The sequence below is a fragment of the Quercus lobata genome, chromosome 5 (genome assembly GCF_001633185.2).
Source record: "Quercus lobata isolate SW786 chromosome 5, ValleyOak3.0 Primary Assembly, whole genome shotgun sequence".
NCBI lineage: Eukaryota > Viridiplantae > Streptophyta > Magnoliopsida > Fagales > Fagaceae > Quercus > Quercus lobata.
The window spans coordinates 62,890,111-62,911,943 of NC_044908.1; the positions used below are offsets into that span (position 1 = coordinate 62,890,111).

General features: G+C 31.9%; 1 protein-coding gene across 3 annotated transcripts; it reads right to left on the reverse strand.

The window, feature by feature from the left end:
- Positions 1–7,934: 7,934 nt before the first annotated feature.
- On the reverse strand, positions 7,935–15,321 carry LOC115988789. Of its 3 annotated transcripts, none has more exons than XM_031112402.1 (4): positions 15,108–15,321; positions 14,660–14,791; positions 12,566–12,668; positions 7,935–8,418 (listed from the first exon to the last, which is right to left on the reverse strand). In XM_031112402.1, exons 2-4 carry the CDS (start codon positions 14,738–14,740, stop codon positions 8,240–8,242), a joined length of 363 nt encoding a protein of 120 aa, XP_030968262.1. In that variant the 5' UTR covers positions 14,741–14,791; positions 15,108–15,321; the 3' UTR covers positions 7,935–8,239. The 3 variants fall into 3 exon arrangements, with proteins under 3 accessions (XP_030968262.1, XP_030968263.1, XP_030968264.1); XM_031112403.1 differs by having other exon boundaries at positions 14,660–14,813; XM_031112404.1 differs by lacking the exon at positions 15,108–15,321 and adding an exon at positions 14,918–15,100.
- Between the last annotated feature and the right edge of the window lie 6,512 nt (positions 15,322–21,833).

The following is a 21,833-nucleotide window of genomic DNA, read 5'->3' on the forward strand; positions in this document are numbered from 1 at the left end:
TTTTGGATTTTAATTGAAATTGAAATTGAGAAACAAATACGTGAAGTTTTATACAAAGATTATTGTGGTTGTGGTTGCATCTATAAGCCTATCTTAAGGACGATGATAATTAAAGAGCAATCCACTATAAGAGGTCAAGTGATTACAAGGTATAAAAAATGATTAATATCAAATAAGACACTCAACACTTTCTTTTTGATAGAGAAAATCTTGGACAAGTTGGAAAAAATGAAGGAAAAAGCATAGAATTTTTTCTACAAGCAGTTTGTTAGAAAAGAAATGTGAGGGGATAGAAAAAGGGTTTGGGAAAGTTACAGAGGTTCACTCAATACTTTCTTACACTTTGGCTCACTTTCCAATACCTTCGTGTAAGTAAGGGGAAAAAAAAAGAGTAAAAGTTAATAGATGCTCTGAGGCATTGATTTAAAAAATATATTTAAAAACTTTTTATGTGAAAAGAAAAATAATAAGTTAATTTTTTTGACGGCTTTTTATATTTCCGACGAAAGTGGTGTTAAATTTTTCTTAAAATAGTTTATTAAAAGATACCAATTAATATAATCCAAAAAATAAAATAGGAGGAAAATAGTTTGGTGAGATAGGGTTTACAATTTTTGCCTCTTGTTATTCAAACTTCCGACAATTTTTAACCCATACAACCATACTTCTCCAATTTTCAATATCACTATTCTTATCTCCAATTTGAAAAAAAAAACAATTTTCTACGATGTTAATAAGTGTGTTATGCGTGATTTAAAACATAATAATAAAACAACAAAACACATTATTCGTTAAACTACAGTAAGCCCAAAAGGAATTGAATTATGCTGATAAAAAATTATATTTTATGAAACTGGTTATTATATGAGCCACACCATTATAATAAAACTTTTATTTTTTGTGAGAAGACCATTATAATAAAAATTAATGTATTATTAAAAAAAAAAAAAAAACACTGAACACATTTTTTTTAATTAATAATGTAAGGACGCGATTCGTGGCGGACCGTAACAGTGTCGGGTTCACACGTAAAAAGGCCCCTAATAATATCATTTGTAGAGCGTGGGTTTGGAAGGCTAGGCCTTGGTTAACAGGCGGTGGGTTTTTCGCGGTGTTCGTCCAAGTTTAAGTTTTCCTTCACCCCTGGAGTCTTTCTCCTGGAGGTGGGCTGGGAGGCTCTGGTTTTTGCCCAGTTTTCCCAACCCCCTCTTTAGGTTACTTGTTTTTCCTTTTATATTCGCCTGCGTTCATTGTCCTTCGTCCACGTATAGGGTCAACCTTTCCAAGATTGATACTTGTCCCATCAGCCCATATTCAAAGTCGTCGGGGGTGGTTGTAAAAGCCAAAGAATGCGGCTCTGTCAGGTTCAGAGTATTGAATGGCAGTAAGGGCAGCTTTCCCTGGATATTTTAGATCTTTCTTCCTAGTTTCAGTCCTATACCGTTTTTACCGTTTTTACCCTTCTTTCAGGGGGGACTTTGGGTCGGCCGAGGACTAAGCTGTCCTCGGCAGTATCCAAAGGCTATCTTGTCGAGCTTGGGCCATAGCCCTCCTCGGCTTGGGCCTTCGGATTCTCCCTAGGGAGATGGGCCTGGCCCATAAATCATTTGGGCCCCACAAATAATAAATTGATACAAGTAATTATACTAAGAATAATTAAATATTTAAAAGGCGATAAATAAGTTGATATTTTAAACTAAAACAAGCCAATCTTAAGTTAATAAAGGGTTTGTCACTTCTCCGTTCAGTACAATATAGGAATGATATAAAAGAAAGAAATAGAAGAGAATAAGAGATACCACTTTTATATTATGTGTTTGGTATGAGGAATGAAAAAAAAAAAAAGGATAATTGATGTCAATTTCTTTTTGTTTGGTTAAGAACAAAAATGGGAGGAAATAAATTATACTTTCACACAACTTATTTCTTAAAAGAAAAAAGCTATAAAAAAGTAAAATAAAATAAAAAACACTCAGAGACCTTATCTCTTTAAACAAAAATAAGCTAAAGAAAATAAAGGATTAGATTAATTCACATTGGTGCAATTATCCCCACTCTACTTATAAAAACTTTTTACCACTTTCACTGTTTATTTTTTTCTCTTTTTTTTTATTTTTTTTTAAATTTTTTTTAATCTAACTCTCAATCTCAGCATGAAGACTAGCACCCGATCTTAATCCAATAAACTCATCCAAACTTCCAAGTCCTAAGATACCTTTATAGGTGTGACACAATAGTTAGAAAATTATATTTAAGGTGTACAATGCAAATATATATACAATTGGGTCAGATGACCGAGTTTGATTGAAGCTTACCCACATAGCAATTTTTTGGAGTTGCAATTTTTAAAAAGACAAAGTTTAACTACAAACTTGATTGTAGCCTAAGGCAATAACTCTCTTTAAAAATAATTATCATGATTACATATTTTTAAAATCTAACTTTTAAATTGCATATTTTTTAATTATGTTCTTAACATACATGTTAAATTTCATACCAATCGGATGTAATTTACTATTCGATATAAAAGTAGAAATTTAAAATGTTATTGATGACATAACTATTGATCTTTGATCTTTTGAAAATTTTACAAGTATGAATGATATAAGAAAAAAATGTATCCAGTAGTGGATTTGTTAAAATTTACATCCAATAAAAAAATATTGCGTAAAGTTATAGTTTTGAGCTACAACCAAATTTATAGTTAAACTTTGTTATTTTTGAAATTCAACCAAGAAAAAAGAAAGCGACTCCACACCCAATTAATGATTCAGTGCTCTGTGATGGCACAAAGGTCAATTCATCACACCCGCAATGAGGCAATAATAATCAAATGAGACAAACATATAGCTGTTGTTGTTGGAATATTACAATTTCTCATTTGGAAAAAGACCCAACGATTTGTAATATACTTTAATATATCAGGAAAATTACGTAAGAAAGGAAATACGATTCTGACACAATACTTTAAAAAAAAAGGATGTATAATATAAAGAAACCACAAATTTTTCCGTGGAAGAGAATGATGTGTTTAATTTTTCTCCGTAGTTTATACTAAGTGAAGTTAATTATGTCACCAAGATTTTCTCGTGATTACAGTTGTAGGATCTTGCCTGGACCTTGACATGAACAATATCAAAGATTGTTGTAATAAGGACACTGAAATTTTGTTTTTGTATTTTCCTATTCTTTGGCTCATTATGACACTGACCTTAAAGTCCCAAATCTTGGTGTAGTAATTAACCATCTATGATATTGCAACTATATATAAGAAAATTTTACAAAAAGCATACATTCTCATTGGTTAAGTGGCATTGCTGGCTGAGACATCGCATGTTTTGTGATCTCATGGAGAGCATAATTTTTATTGAAAAGATAACATCATTGGGTGAGTGCCTTGATGTTTAAGCAAAATCTATGAGGTCTCCAATGTCCCATTATCCACTAATTAAAAGTGCTTAGGGATTATATATGTATTATCTATAACCGACACCATTTTACATTCTTTAGCAAGGTTATGATACGATAAGATTCTGCCTGTCTTGTACACCAACTTTTTAAACATTGTCGACCAACACTTCATTGTATTTATTTACTTTTTTAGTTTCTTGTTTCATCATAGAATACAAAATTGAATTGAACTAATATTCAGCTAAGCCAATGAAAATTTTCTAATAGCCTTACGATAAGTCAAGTTTGTCGTACTGTTTATCTGCATGGGGTTGTCTTGACTTCTCAGAAGCTAGCTTGCCAAAGTGTCTGTATTCAACCGGCGACGATTGCGTCGTCGCGCACGTGGCAAAGCATGTGAGGCAAGAAAAGAAAAAAAGGAATAATCTGCGTGGTGAGGGGGACAAGTTGGAATATCTGTAATCATTGTTCTTCCTTAATCATGCTTTTTTTTTTTTTTAAACTACACTTTAATATTGTGCTCTCTCTTTGGATGTTACAAAGGGATGGTAGCTATGTTGGTAATGGCATGATGAATTTGACTTTGGAAAAAAACCTTCTATTGCTTAGTGGACTCTTTCTTTTAAGTGGCCCTCTCTTTATCTCTCGTTGAAGCAAAGTATTTGATTATTCTGGGAAACATTTTCCCTAATAGGAAGTTCCATTTAAACGTGTGATTAATAGCCTATTGCAGTGAGAAGCAAATGGGGTATAAAAAAAAAGTCTCGTACCACGCACTTTGACACAACTAAAACACATAAAAAGTAGTGATTAAATTATTTTCCATTGAATTTTAGTGATGAATCTACGTATAAGTGATATAATCCAACCGCGCATTAGTCATATGAAAGTCGTGTCAAAGTATGTGGAAAATAATCCAACTAAGACACATGAGAGTCACATGAGAAGCAGTGATAAAATTATTTTTCATTGAATTTTAGTGATGAATTTACGTATAAATGATATAATCCAACCGCGCATTAGCCATATGAAAGTCGTGTCAAAGTATGTGGGAAAGCGTGTTATTATCTATCCACATATTATAAAGACATACGGGCGTGGTACTACAAAGGAAAGAAATGACATCTCTTATTGGATCTTTGTTGAACATGAGGGCCCCCAAAATCCTTTATTGCCACGCGCTCTTTGGAACAAACAAACAAAGCATGGCCAACAAAAAATCGTGATCATATGTGTCAACAAGAGGGGAAAAGAAATAATATTGCGGAAATGACTTAACACATCCTCGGGATTTCTATAAGCTCTTGGCCTTCATCCATTTGCCTCCCTCTTTTGTCCCCCCCAGGAATCTCACGAGCACCATGATGGGGTCTCAATTAATCAAGCCATGCAGCACAAAAAATGGAGTACAATTTGATGACCCAACATGCTGAACTTATGTATCTAGCCTTAGCCCATTAAGAGCCTACCTTGAACAGAGGTTTAGGTCTTTGAATCCCATGCCACCATGCACCTCTCTCTCTCTCTCTCTTTTTTAAGGGCTAAATGACCTCGACTATTCTCTCACTACAATTAATTTTAGTTGAAACATTGCTGAACTTTTTCTTCTGATTGATTAATTAGAGAATTTTGGTCTTCTGGGATTGAAAAGTTGTGGCTCGTTCTGGGATTGTTTAGTTTGTTGTAGGAAGTAAAGCTTTAGTTTTAAAAATTTACTTGTAAAGATTTTGCACTAAAGAGTTTTAACTAAAAATAATTTTAGTGTTCAGAGTGTTGCAAAGTTGTTATCCTATTTGATAACTAAATTATTAAGGTTTTATTTTTTTTAAGAAGAGTTTTTAGCTGTGAGAAATGACAAAAGAGAGTACATAGTAAATGTGGTTTGTATTTTATAGTTGAACCCAGTTAATTTAATTAATATTTTGTTTATTATTATTATTATTATTAGAAGAAGAAATCTAGGAACTTCAAAATTTTCACAACTATTGATATTATCAGTTATGATGGGTGCTTGATAAAGGTCATGATTGGTGCTTGATAAAGGTAGTGTCAATGGGGAGAAAATGGGCAAATGCCCTTTTCAAAAAAAAAAAAAAATCTAGCATTTTTCCTCATTTTCCAAACTAATTAGAAAAATGCCTCTCTTTTGAAACTCGATTTTCTCAAAATTGAGTTATAAAAAAATTTAAAAAAAAAAAATTCTAAACCCCTATAGTGATATTTTAAGGAGCCTATAGTGACGTTTTAAGAACCTATAGTGGCGTTTTGTAACTTGATTACCATGAAGTCGAGTTACATGCAATTTTTTTTTCTTTTTTTCACCTATAACTCGACTTCATGGAGATCGAGTTACAAAACGCCACTATAGGTCCTTAAAACGTCATTATAGGCTTTTTAAAAACGCCACTATAGGGCTTAACTCGATTTTGAGAAAGTCGAGTTTCAAAAGAAGAACATTTCCCTAATTAGTTTGGGAAAGATAACAAAATGCTGGATTGTTTTTTTTAAAAGGGCAAAGGCCAATTTTTTCCGTGTCAATGGTAAATTCATGTAAAAGTGATTTTTCAATCACAATATGTCACCTTTACAAGTTGTGAAAAAAAAGATTATAAAAAAGATGTCCCAACTCCCAATGGATGGATCATGAGTGTCATGGAAAATAAGATTCAAAGATTTAACATTAAATCTTGAAATTCCAACTTTAGTTTAAATTTGTTATTTTAGTTATAAGAGGACACTTAAAACTCTTTAATAAAATTTATTTTATAGATGTGATGAAATTTTAATCTATAACATCTGTTTTATAATAATTGCACTTTATTATTTGCCAAAACACCAATTAGTTAGAATAGACAAAGTTTGAACATTAGATCTTTTATTCGACGACAACAAAATGCTTCATCAATTGAGTTAATTGGAACTCACTAAAACTCTTAAACCATATTTGTTTTAACAAAATTGTGAACCATATAACAAATTTGATAACTTTTAAGATAAACTTGTTTAAGGCTCCATTTGCTTCCGTATAAAATATTTTAAATTGAAAAATATTTCCAAGTTAAAACCATTTTTAGTAATAAACAAAAACTACTTGTTTTTTATTTTTGAGAAGTGCTACATCCACAACATTTTCACAACAAATCCTAGTTGGCAGGTTATTACAAGTTTTTAATTTGAATCAACCATTGAAATTACTTTATTGTCCACTAGTAACAATAAGTAATAACTTGCCACATAGGATTTGTTGTGAAAATATTGTGGACATAGTATTTTTCTTCAATTTTTGATTATATTCCTAAAAATTCTATCAAAATCAAATTTTTTTTTTTGTTGACATTCAACAAATCACAAATATTCCAATATATTTTTATATAGATGTGAAATAAAATATTTAATTTGCCACTTTAAAATATAAATACGAAACAAGTAAAATAAACCTGAAAAGATAAACACAATAATGCAATAGCATATATATATATATATATATGAAACCACAAAGTTATCAACAAACTTATACATTCATAAGCATAATTACACAATTGAAACCTCCTAGTTGACACTTTTTTTTTTTTTTTTGCGACTTTTTAAAAATTTGGAGGCAATTCCCAAAATTTTTAGGCAGATCGTGATCATTTTAGAGGTTTTAAGAGGGATTTTTCTTCATTTCAATGCTTTTGGGGCATTCTACTAATTTTTTAAGTTTCAAGATTATTTTGGTGATTTTGTAGGATTGAGAGTATTTCCAAAAAAAATAAATAAATAAAAAATAATATAAGTTAACCACTCTCTCCCCTTACCCTCTAAATTCCCCTGATTTGGAGGAATTAAAACTAAGTTGTTTGGAGGGAGTAAGATACCCCTCTAAATTCTCTCAAATCCACTCCGCCCTTTAAAAACCATTCAAACAAAGTTCATTAAATCCTTCTTATCCCCTTCCCTCTAATCCCTTCTCCTCCATCCAAACAAACTTTAAAGATTTTATTGGGGCATTTGATCACTTTAAATATTTTACGGATATTTATATTATTTTATAGGTTTCCAAGGTATTTAATCATTTTAGAAGTGTCTTTTTGTCATTTTAAAAAAATTGAGAGTATTTCAATTATTTAGAAAATTTCAATAGTGTTTTAAAGGTTTTGAGGCTATTTTGATATTTTTCAATCATTTTTTAGATTTATGTTCCCTTCAAGTTGAAAATTGTTCAAGCATAAAACATTTCAACATCAGAGATCGCTTTTTCTGATCTAACAGAAAATGGCTTTAATTTAACCAAGTTTTCCAACCGTCCAAACACACAAAATGAGAAATATATTTTTTGAAAAATGTTTTACGTCGAATCAAAAGGGACCCAAGTAATGCATTAATCAGACATGCCCTCTACATAGCTACAAACCACTAACCGTTCTTTCTTTATTTTCAAACCACAGAAAAGAGGAAGCCAAAAATATTTACATCAACTGTGTTGCGTAGAATTTTCCAGTGATTTTACCGCCATCACTCTTAAATGTGTCTGTAAGCTAGCAAAAACAAAATTGGCTTCTTAATTTGCCCTTGCACTACAATATATGGATATTCTGGAAAACAGTATTTAAGGTCATTTCAACCACTGAGGAATAACATCAACTCAGTTCCTCATGAAAGCTGCCCAATTCATTTGATTTCAGAAACAATTGACAGGATTTTAAAACCAGTAAACCTAAGAATCATCATATGATGGCCAAAAATACATAGAAAAAAAAAAATTCATATGACGACCAAAATTACGTAAGAAAAGAAAAATCACAAGATGACCAAAAATACATTCATAATCAAGCCGTGCAGCTTGGACTCAACTTTTTGCTGGACTCTTTTTGGAACGGCCAATACATGCCTTAATCTCTTCATTACTCATAATTTCCTCAACACTAAATTTCAATAAATTGCAACAATCCATAAATTCCGCATTCTCTCCAGAAACAAGAGATAAATCCTTGACCTTTCCTTTGAGATATTCCATCAATATGAACCCTGCACAAGTGCTCAGAAAAGTTACCGGTCTGGTCAGAAAATTTATAAGCTAAAATAATCATTGAGAATCAAATTCAAACCTTCATAAATTGACCAAGTGTATGAGCAACAAAAAATTCTTTTTCAGATAAATGACCTGACAGAGCTAATTCAATTTTAAATTTATAAAACACCAAACTTTGAAATGAATTAAAGATCAAACTTCAAAATGATCAAGCCACTCAGATTCAAGGGCACAGCATTTCCCAGTCAAATTTGTTTTGGTACTGTTGCAACTTTCTACAGAAACATATACTTAGTACCTTCTTGCCTATAGAATGAAATTTGAGACTATTCAAGTAAGTTCAAGGAAATATGAACTCCATGATCTTTGTAAAACCTACTCTGTGGTGTTATGCTACAACCCCAAGCACCTCTCCCCAAAACAAAGAATGGACAGTGTTCTCAGCTAAACTTAATCAGAACTTGGTCTTCCAAATTACCTAAGGAAAATGATCCACAACCAACATTCAAAAGAAAGCTCTGCAATAGGCTTTGACCTAGAGGTTACTTCGAATTAAGGACATTCATAGGTGTATAGTCCTCTCAGGTGGTTAGCATCTCTGGAAACTTTTTTCCAGCTACATTGTAATTGCATCGACTGTAATGGTCATATGAGGATTTTTTTTTTTTTTTTTTTTTTTTTTTTTTTCTTTCTCTTTTTTAGCTAGGGTTCAACTTAACAAGCACTCCAACCCCCATCCACCCCCTTCTTCCCCTTCTCTCCTAGTGCTTATGTAAAAACTGAGAGCACCCATCCTTACCCTTTAACCATTAGATGCTACCAGCACCAACCTGCTACCCATCTTTTGGCTATCCAATCCTACTTAGTTAGCATTAATAAGACATTAAGGCTTTTGAGTAGCCATTACAAACACTGAAAATCACCAAAAATGGGAAAGGAAAATGTAAAACATTACATAACATAAATGCTTACAAAAATTTGGAACTTAAATCATGGATCTTCTGTGCATAATCTTCAGAATGATGGACAAATGGACTATTGCTTACACAACTAACATCACAACTTTCAATCATTATAAATTTGACCATTCATCTTAGCCATAGTCCAGATTGGGAAGGCATCTTTCTCTAACACTAGAACTCAGTCCATTGTCTCAGGGCAATTGAGACTTCTGATGATAAATATTTTTTATGATAGTTAAGTCTTCTATATGTTGAACTAGAGCTGTAAAGCATTTCAAATTGCATTTTAAACTAGGAAAGCTTTCTTATAATACCTTTGTTGGATTGGATGTCTGTTTTGCATAGTTTGTCTTTATGATTGTAACTTCTGTTATTAATTTGATAGATTCTTGTAACTTGCATGATTGATTAAATGGTCCCCAGCTGTACACTTGGGTGACTCTATTGTTTTATATTAACAGGAATTCCATTACTTATCAAAAAAAAGCTTTCCTGTAAGACCTCAACTACTTTTTCCTTCAACACTGTTCTTTTGTCACTTTGAGACACTGGGATGCATGGGAAAATTATTAGATGCTCCCAGAGCATGCTTATGTGGTGCTCCCAACTCTAACATTCATGGTGGATTCCACCATGAATTTAATTAGTGGAATCTATCATGAATGTGAAAAGAGAGAGCACCATATCACTATGCTCTAGGAGCACTTAATAATTACTCAGGATGCATGATAGTATTATATTATAATATTTATTCAATCCAAAACCATTGAATCAACCAAGAGGCACATAAACCCACCACTACAATGAAGAAACCCCTGAATCCCTAAGGAAAATCATAATCAGGTTGTTATGATCACTTGAATCGACAAGACGAGTTGGTTGCTCTGGTTATGAAGTTGTGAGATGTTGATTAATTGGTTCATGAAGTTTGGTTACATGTAAATGATTTCTTAATCATATGTTGTCATGAAATCGATGAAAGAACTGAAATCATGGCCTACTGTTTTTCTTCTGAATTATTTTCAATGATTATTTTCTCAATTCAATAATTCAGCTTTGACTCAAGTCAACTAGGATTAGTGTTTAGTCCTAATAGTCTATATAATAAAGCTATCGTACTCCTATGGCGACAAGTTTATGATGAATAAAATTTCAGTTAAATTTTTTCAATGGCATGGTCTATATTCCAAGATTTATATATTTTTTTGTTCTTGGTAAATTTGTGTTGGATTGCATCAGTTTTGATTGTCCTACATCATAATATTTTATAGATATCCTATAAAGATGGCATCATTAATTCATTATTATTGGTGATGACAAGAAAGGAGTTGTCGAGTTAAAGGCATTTCTTAAAACTTTGTTTCAAACTAAAGATCTGATAAAGTTACATTATTTTTTAGGTATTGATGTAGCTCATCAAAGGAAGGAATTAGTTTGTCAAAAAGAAAATGTGTTATTTTGGAAGAAACAGGTTGTTAGGTGTAATAAGTTATATATATATATATATATATATATAATCCATTGAAAATACGAAAAATGGGCAAACCCCAGTACACAAGGAGTATACAAAGGAGAGCACCCTATGAATCCTAAACTATCTCTGTAGATTAGGAGTTATTCTCTCATCTTGAGCGGTATCGTTGTTTGGTTGGTAAGATGATCCCGCCATTACTCAACCAATTATCAATGTTCACCATCAATGTTGTGAGTCAGTATATGGCAACACCCTGTATTCGACAGAGGGTGGTGGTACTTTGGATTGTGAGGTACCTTAAAGCTAATACAGGACATAGACTGTTATAAAAAACCAATATTCATTTGTGTGTAAAAGCTTTTACAGATTCAGACTCAGCAAGGTCACCCTTAGATAGGATATCTACTATAAATAATGCCCATTCCTATGAGAAACCATGATCACTTGGAGAAGTAAGGAGCAGTGTTGTGTCCTGTTCTAGTGCAAAAGTTAAATATGTCATGTCTTATACATCTTGTGAGCTTATATGGATTTAACACCTTTTATAAGAGTCTTACATTTGATGTAGAGTTGTCTATGACTGTGTATTGTGAAAATCAGGCAACAATTCATATTGCAACTTAGTGTTCATGAGTGAACCAAAAATATAGAGATAAATTGTCATCTTGCCTGAGAAAGACTGGAAAGTGGTGTGATTGCCACTCAGCATGTCTCTATTGGGGCCAAAAACTGCTGATATGGTCACGAAACCATTATGAAATGCCTGTTTTAGATTTGTTATGGGACAAGTCAGGACTATATGATAAACATGTCCCAACTTGAGGGGGAGTATTATAAGTAATATAGCATTAGTTGTAAGATCAATTTAGTCATTTTTATTTTATGACTAATACCTTTCTTTATATAATTATATTTTATAACTAATGCTATAAATAATACATGTGTGTTAGGGTTATGGAATGAATTAATTATAAGCATAATATTTGAATTAAAAGGGTTGAAAGGTACAATCTCATATTGACATGTAGAGGGCAAGACAAAGACAAAATATGACATGATAAAAAACAGAAACTAAATCAACATGTTGAAGAAATATATGACGTTAAGGTAAAAGTTTTCAGTCTTAGGTGCAGAGTGTATAGATAAAATTCTGAAACCAGCATAAACAACTGCTGTTGTCACATTAGCGCAATTAAAAAAACAAATACACAAAATCAGCCCATATATAGAATGTGAATTGAACGGAAGATGCTAATTAGAATTAATAAAAGATAAACAGAATATATGGAACAGATACAACAGAATCCTTTGAGAGACCAAATAAAAAAAGGCAGCGAAAAATAAATCAAATTAGACATCAGATAAGAAGAAGATAAATGCTAATTAGAATTAATGAAGATAAGCAGAAAATCAGGAAGAGATTCAATAGTGTCCTTTGACAGAACAAAAAAAAAAAGGCAGCACAAAAAATCAAATTAGACATCAGATAGATGCAGAAATAGGGTATAACAATATTTCACAGAATATTGCAGAAGTAAACTCAAACTACACACCTGACAAAGTAAAATTAATAAATTATTAATTGCTCATAATATCATCAGTTCCTAATGATGGCAAAACATTTATTCATTTTTTGATAAGTAACTATGGTAAAACATGAAAATTAAGGATTAAATAAATGCATAGAAACAAAAGTGGAAGACATACCCATGGCTCGAAGCATCTTTAGATCAAATTTTTTAGCTAGACTTTCATGGCCAATTACTTTTGCACGTTGGAGGACCAGCATCTTTAAGCTTATCAGCATATCCTGTCCAATCAAAATATCAAATACTTTCATGGTCATTGTTAAAAATCAACATTGAGAATCATAAAAGCAATGGTAATGGCTAAAGGATTTTACTTATACATCTATGGCATATGGAAGTAGACTCCTATGAAAATGAAACATACCAATGTAAATTTGTAATAACACACATTTGATGTTGAAAGTTGTTTGAAGAGGGCAAGCAGGTAGCATTGCAAATCAAACTCAAGCAAATTTGATGTCCAGAGTACAATCAAGAAAAATTTTAGGGTAAACTGTGTATTTGGTCCCTATTCTATACATCATATTTCAATTTAGTCCCTAACTTTTCAATTGTGTCAATTTGGTCCCTAACCTTTCAATACCGTATCAATTTAGTCCTTATTTTATTTTTTGGATGAAAATTGATAACGCGTCTAATGGTTAAAATAAAAAATTAGCTTTCGTTGATATGACAATACACTATAATTTTATTTTGACCGTTTGACATGTCATCAATTTTCATCCAAAATATAACAACAGAGACTAAAGTGACACGACACTGAAAAGTTAAGGACCAAATTGATACAATTGAAAGGTTAGGGACCAAATTGAAATATGCTATAAAAGATTGGGACTAAATATGTAGTTTACCCAAAATTTTAAATAAACCCAATTTCCAGGTTTTAGATCCATACAGAGCAATCATGCATCAGGATTCACTTTGACAATTAATGGGGTTCGAATCCCAGTGCCCAGGCACCACAAGAGGTGATGGAACTAATGGGTATCTCTTGAACCCCATTCACATTGACAATTAAAAAGCAATTGATTTACATTTACCACCTTTTTGTTTCTTGAATGGTACATTACCACATATGCTATTGAGTCTAACAGTATGAGACCAAAATCTAATCAACTTTATCATCTTCATCGTAAACTAATCAAAAATTTTCTAAAATTTTAAAATAGGAAATGAAATTTTGGTGAAACTCCACGTGACATATATGCTACAATTACAAAGATTGATCATGGGGAGGCAGAAAAATTAATATGGGTCCCTTCTAAAACTCAAGGTTTTCAAGTGAAAATCTATCACAAATATTTGAGAGGCAGAGGAAGTTAAAAAGTTATTTTCCCTAGGCAGAGCATTTGGAATGCTTGTGTACTGCCATAGAAGTCTTTCTTCTCGTGGTGTTTAACATCAGGGAAGACCTTGGTCAGTTGGTCACAGATAATTTAAGGAAACAAGGGATAATTATTATGGACTGGTGCTTTATGTGTAAAGGACATGAAGAGTGTGGCTCATCTCTTTCCTTCACCATGCGGTGGCCAAAGAACTGTGATCATTGTCTTTTGCTTGTCTGGTGTTTCTTGTGTTATGCCTTCTGCGGTGATGGAGCTTCTATCATGTTGGTAAGGACACTTTGGTAAGAGAGCTAATGGGGCGATTTGGAAAGTGGCTCCTTTAAGCTTAATAAGGTTTCTTTCAAGGAAAAGAACTGCTCATTGCTTTGAATGGAAAGAACAAAACTTGATTAAATACAAGTTCTTATTTTTGAACCCTTTATGACTGAACTTCAACCTCCGCCACCTTGTCTACTATGGACTTTCTAGATTTCGTAGAATCCTTGTACTTTCATCAGTCATATTTGACTTGCATTTCCTTTATACCCTCTGTGAGTACTAGCCTATGCCCTTTTTTCCCTTTTTTTTATTGGATTTTCTTACTTACCAAAATTAAGACCTTAGGATGTTGAACCAGAATGCATCCATTAATGCTGCCTAATATCTTAACCAAACCCACAACCTAATACGATTTCTAAGCAATTTTCATTTCAAAGAATGTGAGTTCGGATTAGTGACAACATTTCCAATGCACATGAAAGAAAATAATTGTATGAACAAACAAATACACAAACTATAAAAACTAAATAACTAATTAAATATTTTTTAAAAAGGGAGGCCATATAAATGATAAATGGGGTTTGGAAACTCTAGACGCAAATACTTACAAGCTCTGAAGCAGAAAGGGAACAAAGCCAACTCACATCTTCAGGCCTATTTCTCCGCAGTAATTCTTCTAACTCATCCATTCAAGTAACCAAACTCTTCTATATTATCAAACTTGTACCAAATTTTCACACCTGCAAAAATCAAACCAAAAGGCTATATAGATACATTAGTTTGCGATAAGTAAAAGCATTCATTAATAAAGCAAAAAGGGGCGCAACCCCAAGTACACACAATAGATGCACCAACCAAACAACAACCTATTGTGTTGTAAAACAACAACTCCAATAAATCAGAAAAACGAAGAACTGCCCAGAAGTTTCAATCCTGAAATTGAGCTTTCAAGACCTTCAAAACACTTAGCATTGTTCTCCTTCAATCCCACATGCCTATGTATATGTATATTCAGAATTGAAAAATAATTGAAAGGTAATCTGAATGTGGGGTTACCCTAATCGTTTATTTCTTTTTCTTTTTTTTTTCTGGAGTTGAAGATAGCGGCGGAGAAGCCAAAGCGGTTTCGGCGACGGAGCTGTAGAAGAGAATCGGCAGTGGCTGTGGTGAACGGAGCAGATTGCGTGACGAGGGGGCGTGGTCGTGGTCCGGTTTTGTTGACTATGGCGGCGTCTATTGTGAAAATATAAATTGTGATTTTTTTTTTTGCTGAGAGATTTATTGTGAAAATATAAATATTGTAAACATGTTGCTTTCAATTTCTAAATTCTAATCATAAGTTGCGGAAGAATTATAAATATATATATATATATTTATAGAAGAGAAGTATATTTAAACTAAACCAAAATTTTTCAATAAAATAATAATTAACACATATTAATATAATGAAATAACTTATCTTAAGTTAGGACATATATCACATCGTGTATTTGAAAATATGAAACTCTGGAAATTTTCACAATATGTTAGATATAATGTAATGATAATTGTACACGATATTATATGATTTAGATATAAATTAAATAAAATTATTTTAATGTTTTTGTTAGAACATATGTGATTCACTTGTTAGAACATATGTGATTCACTTGTTAGAAATATATGTCACTATTTTATATAATTGTCTTATCCTTTAACAAAACGCACTTTACTTGTATTTGGGTAGATCTAGGTTGTGTTTAATACTTCAAGAAATTGTGTTTCAAGATCAAGTGTTGAAGACATGCAAATCTGTCCAAGATTCAAGTTAAAGAAATGTTGTTCATTAAAACTCGACAGCTAGCTATTCATCGAGCTTAAGGAGCTGTTCTAGCCCCGAGACTCAAAAGCTGCTCAACAACACCTTAACAGACAGCTATCTATCGAGCTTTATGAAAAACAGAATTCCAGTTCTATTTTGACTCTAATCCGTGATTATGTGTTTGGGTTTTCTTTTCTTCTAACCCTAGACATATAAAAGAATTATTTTAAGAGCTGTCAAAGTGTGCACAAGTTGCACAAGTGTTGAGCAAAGTTTGTTCAAGCAATTTGTAACCGGAGACAAAGTTTTGCCCTAGATCATCATTCTTGTGAAGAAGTTGCTGTGTATATGCACCGTAGGGTTTTGTGACCAAGCATCTTCTTGATCCTCATTGTTGGGATGAACTGAAGAATTTTGCAATCAACAACCTTCTTTAGTTAATGATTGAAATCGCATACTGGGATCTGCGTATTGGTTAGTCACGTACTTGGGAGCTGTGTATCAAAAAGGGAAATTGTCACTACAGAACAAGTCCAATTAGGTATTGGGATTTGCAACCAACAACCTTCTTTAGTTAATGATTGAAATCGCATACTAGGATCTGCGCATTGGTTAGTCACGTACTTGGGAGCTGTGTATCAAAAAGGGAAATTGTCACTACAGAACAAGTCCAATTGGGTATTGGGATAAGAGTTCAACTGTAGATTAGTATAAGGTACTGAGATTCCTTTACTTTTAACCGATTGTTTTGATAATAATGGAATTTCGGGAGTGGTGACTTGAAAATCACCCGGTGGAGTTTTTGCCGTTAGGTTTTCTCCATTCGTAAACAAATCATCTTGTTATTTATTTTCCGCTGCATAATTAGTTTATTGGTGATTTGTTTGTGCTACCATGCGCTTTGTATGTTATTTTGATTAATTAATAAATTTGGCTAATTAATTAATTAATTTATCACAAGGGGTCAATTTGTTTTTTGCCTATCAATTTCATTTCATGTGCTTCACGAGTGCGATAAGGTTTTTTTTTGGGTTTCCATTTTTTTACTCATGACATTTTTTTTTTTTATGTAAATCTCTTCATGCTATTTAAAGGTGCATAGACCGAGCTCTTGAAACGAAAGAAATGAATACACCAAACCAAATCAACATGTATTTAAATATAAACACAATCACATTAGTGGTAATAATTTCTCTACAACATTTGATTTTAAGAACCAAATGAACTAATAAAATGAAATATTATAATAATAATAATAATAAGAAGAAGAAGAAGAAGAAGAAGAAGAAGAAGAAGATACCTGTTTGAAAAGAAAGATATTGATGAAGTGAGGAAAAAAATTGTGGAGATCAAAGGAACTGTGAAAATAAACTTAAGAAAGAGATAAAGAAGACAAAAAAATTTTAAAACAGAAAATAAACTTAAGAAAGAGATAAAGAAGAAAAAAAAAAATTAAAACAAAGTGTGATCTGTAAAAAATTATGGAAACAAAAATACACAAACTAACAAATTAATCATTTCAACAATGTCAAAGAAAACAAACTGTAAGGTCTCGTTTTTTAGCCCAATACCACACAGTGGGTGGGATCTTGGACCAGCGGCCCTAATACAATGAATTTGTAGAAAGTGGGCTAAAAGGCTAGGCCTTGGTGAACGGACAGTCATTAGTCATGGTGTTCATGATAATCGCACAGAGGTGAACTGAGCTTATCCAAGAAGACTTTCTTCTCGGCATGGCCTGGGTGGCTCTAGTTCTTGGACTTGGTCCCAGTCCCCTTTCTAGACTGCTTCTTCCTCCTTTTATACTAACTTTTTCCCCTTTCTCGAACGTTCACGTGTAGGTTCAGCTTTATAGGGCTGATACTTGTCCTATCAGCCCATACCCAAAGTGGTTAGGGGTGGTTGTAAAAACTGAAAAGCATGGCTCTGTCAGGTGCAGAGTACTTAATTGTAGTAATGGCAGCCTTTCCTTTGTTCTTTGTCGTTTTAATACTTTTCCTGTTCGGCGAAATGACCCGGAATGTCATCACTAGGACCAAGTTGCTTCCTTTGCCCTCGGCTACATTTATGGCCAAGGAGGGTCCTTCCTATGGCCGAGGAGGATCCTTCCCATGGCCAAGGGGTGGGCCTTCCTTGGATCGGGCCCTGGGTCCAGCGCAGACATTGACATGGACTTCCCGGTTTTATACCCCCCACACAAACCTTTCTTAAATTTGAGATGGTGATGAGGTGAACAAAAAGTTGAGGCAATCCAAAAGTATGTGCAAAGAAATTGAAAAGATATGTAAAAAGTGTGTGGGATATATCTAAATAGAGATAATGTATGCGAATTTTTAGAAAAAAAAAAAAATTAATAAAAAAGAATATGTTTTCAGCTTTTAAAATTTATTAAACTGTTTAGTGATAAAAGGATGTGGACAATTTCATTTTGACAATAGGGAAAAAAAAGAAAGTACGTTTGTGAGGGGAAAAAAGCAGTTTTATTTTTAAATTTTTTTTTAAAAGTTGTATAAAAAATCAGTTTTATCAAAAAGAAGTTTTTTTTTTTTTTTTTTTTTTTTTTTTTTTTTTTTTTTTTTTTGAGAAACAAAAAGAAGAAGTTGTATTAGTGCTTGACAACAAACGTGAGAGCGAAATGTGAAGCTAAGAGAAAAAACTGTTTTTCTTTTTCTGTTTGTTAATTTAGAACAAAATATTAGGAGTTTTTAAATTACTAATTTTACATGTCTATAACCCTATTATTTAAGCTATACAAATAGATGAATTTAAGGGTATTTTGGGCATCTAAATTGAGAATCCCAAACACACACTACTACTACTATTACTACTAATAACAGGATCCCTCGTTTGTATACCCTTAAATTCATATGTTTAGAAAACTTAAATACTCAAATTCATATGTTTAAAAAGTTTAAATAATAAAGTTAGATATATAAAAGTACTAATTTAAACACAAGTAATGCTATAGTTACAAACTATTTTATAACATTTTTACAAACTGTTGATGTATCAAACTTTTTATTGGTTTTAATTTAAGCCAATTGGACATATTTTAGTGAATAAACAAGTTTTAATACAACAAATAATATCCTAAATAGTTAGCAAGAATATAAAATTAAGATAGTTTAGAACAATCTCACAATACTATAGAATCACGTTGCAAAAGCATTGTTATTAAAGGTTAATTTGTACCACCTAGAGTAAAATTCGGTGTGACTGGTTCTCTTGGCCAAACAACACCCCAGGATTAAACTATAGCATCAACCTTCGTGATGGACACACTTCCATTTATGAAGGTTCAAGAACAACTCTCTATTGTCTTTTCTTAGAACAAATATAAATTGTAGAAAAATATGTGGGGGAGCAAGATAATAGAATTGTGTATATCTAAATATAGAGTAGTGGAAAGATGCTTTAGAAAAGGTGTTACGATGAGTACTATATAGGCTACTTATGAAAATAATAGTCTATAGTTATTGGTTACTAATAATTCATAAAAGCCAAACAGCTATATTATCAATTATTACCTAACAGCTATTTTTCTCATAATTACCTAACGGCTATTTTACTCATAAATTCTCAACGGTTAGAAAATAAATAAGAATAAAAGTGTTTGGAACACACACCAATACCAACAAAGCCCATCATTAACATCACTTTTTCATTTACCAATAACCATTTATCACATCAATAATTTGTAAAAAATTTTGTAAAAAAGTTTGTATCTCTAGTATTACTCATTTAAACACTCCTAAATTTTAGATAGTTATCCATATCTCTTAAAATTAGGCACTTCCATCTCTCCTTATTCCTTCTAAACATCAAGTCAATTACTAAAATCAAATATAAATAAATGCCACTCTTCCTTTGTTTACTCTTTAAAAAAAAAAAAAAATCCCAATATTTTTTCCCTTAGAGGGAGGAGTAGTCCTTTCCTACAAGGTAGTTCTTTTAGTGATTTTTTTATAATCATTTTATTGTTCATATGATTTTTAGTTCCTTCTTTCTCTTTTATTTTTCTAAAAACTTTTGATACCGTAACCAAAAAAAAAAATGCTCATCACCTACGCGAAGCGCTTGTGGTGAGGATAGTATATATAAAGTGAGTTACATGGCACAAATAATAGAATTTTGTTTATTAAAAAAAAAAACTAAAATTATTTTTGGCAAATTTACTAAACTAAAATGACGCACTTCAAACTCAGAGGATAAAATGACTTTAGGGTAAAATTAGCGGTTGTAAATTGTATTTTTGCATACTTTTTTTGTCTTTCATTTTTCTCAACCTTACCTAGTCAACTCTCTCTCTCTCTCTCTCTCTCTCTCTCTCTCTCTCTCTCTCTCTCTCTCTCTCTCTCTCTCTCTCTCTCTCTCTCTCTCTCTCTCTCTCTCTCTCCAACACAGAAGCACTCAATGTCTTAGCCTTTCAATCAGTCCCTAAATCTCTCAAACCCTTACTCTTTCACACTGCCTCCTTAAGACCCTCTCTCACTTGTTGACGATGTCACCCTGTAGCTCATAAGTTGTACTTTATTCATTTTTCTTTCCAATTTTTTTTATTTAAATTATAACCATGTTATTCATATATTTGTTAAATTACTTGAGGTTTTGTTTAAATTTTTTTTGTAGTTGTATAACTTATTTTCATGTAGTTAGGGTTTTTGAATAATTTGATGATTTCTTTTCCTTTGTCTATCTTAATGGTTTATGGGGCATTATGATTTGGAAATTCAATCTTCTCATGTTTTGTGCAAACAATTTTTAATGTTTATGAAAAAAAATTCTTATTTGTTAATTTCTCAAACTATACAAACTGAAATTACATCCCAATGGTGTAAATTGTGGTTTATTCTTCTTTATAGTTTTACAGATTCACTAACCATAAAATTCTACAAATCAACTAAGAATTTAAAATTTCTTTTTTCCTATGGGTGTTGGAAACTCAACCCACTTTATTAATATCAATGTTCAGCTAAAGTATAATGTCTCTTATGTTTTTAATTGTGAGGCATTAGGGCCTTGGATTAAAACCATGGACCTGTATCTCGTTCTATTATGAGTTTGTTAAGTTATTATAGTTGTTAGATACCTTTGTAATAAATTTTCCCATTGATTGTATTACATTTTTTGTGTTTCAATTCCTTTGTCATTGTGAGAAATGAAAGGTCAAGAATATTATTTCTCAAAGGGATAACCCAATTGCTAATATCATATTCATACCCCGTATATTGAGAGATTTATATTTTTTGTTGGCATTTTTATATTTATGTATATACATATGTATATGTTTCTGTTTATGTTTATGTTCCTTAGGATTTTTTAAGTGGTAAATGAAATTAAGTGTGATATGTTGGAGTACATTAAGAATCTTCTTAAAATATAACAATAACAAATTTAGATATGAAAAAAAAAATAAATAAATAAAAGGACTTTGAGCACAAATATAATTCAGGTTAAGAATATTTTTTAAATATGAAAATTAATAAAAATAATTGAAATGGTATTCAGGTTGTTCTTTTCATTTAGTCTATTATTAGGAAATGAAATATCCCTACAATTTTCTATTTTAACTCTCTGCCACTATGGATAGAACCTTATAATACCCCCTATATTGAGGGTTTTATATTTTTGTTTGGAATTTTTATTAATATATTTGTATTTATTTTTATGTTCCTTACATTCATAACTCTTTAGGATTTCTTAATAAGTGGTAAATGAAAGTAAGCGTGATATGTTGGAGTAGATTAAGAATTTTCTTAAGGAAAAATGCTCATACACCCGCTAAACTTTGGACTAGTGGTCAAAACACCCCCTCAACTTTTTTATTGATCAATTTACTCCTTAAATTATTTACAGCTGCCAAATTAATACTCTGGTTAGTTTTACGTTAAATAACTAATGGAATAATCACGTGAGAGTCACGTGACTTTTAAAAACTTACTCAGTCATCCAAACCCGATAGAAAGAACAAAGAAGAGAGA

What these genes read in the sequence shown, in the direction of transcription:
- LOC115988789 (XM_031112402.1), bottom strand. Translation starts at nt 14,740, where the DNA reads ATGGATGAGTTAGAAGAATTACTGCGGAGAAATAGGCCTGAAGATGTG. An exon ending in CCCTTTCTGCTTCAGAGCTT is followed by an intron (nt 12,669 to 14,659) that starts GTAAGTATTTGC and finishes TTGATTGGACAG; the next exon opens with GATATGCTGATAAGCTTAAA. An exon ending in AAAGATGCTTCGAGCCATGG is followed by an intron (nt 8,419 to 12,565) that starts GTATGTCTTCCA and finishes GCACTTGTGCAG; the next exon opens with GGTTCATATTGATGGAATAT.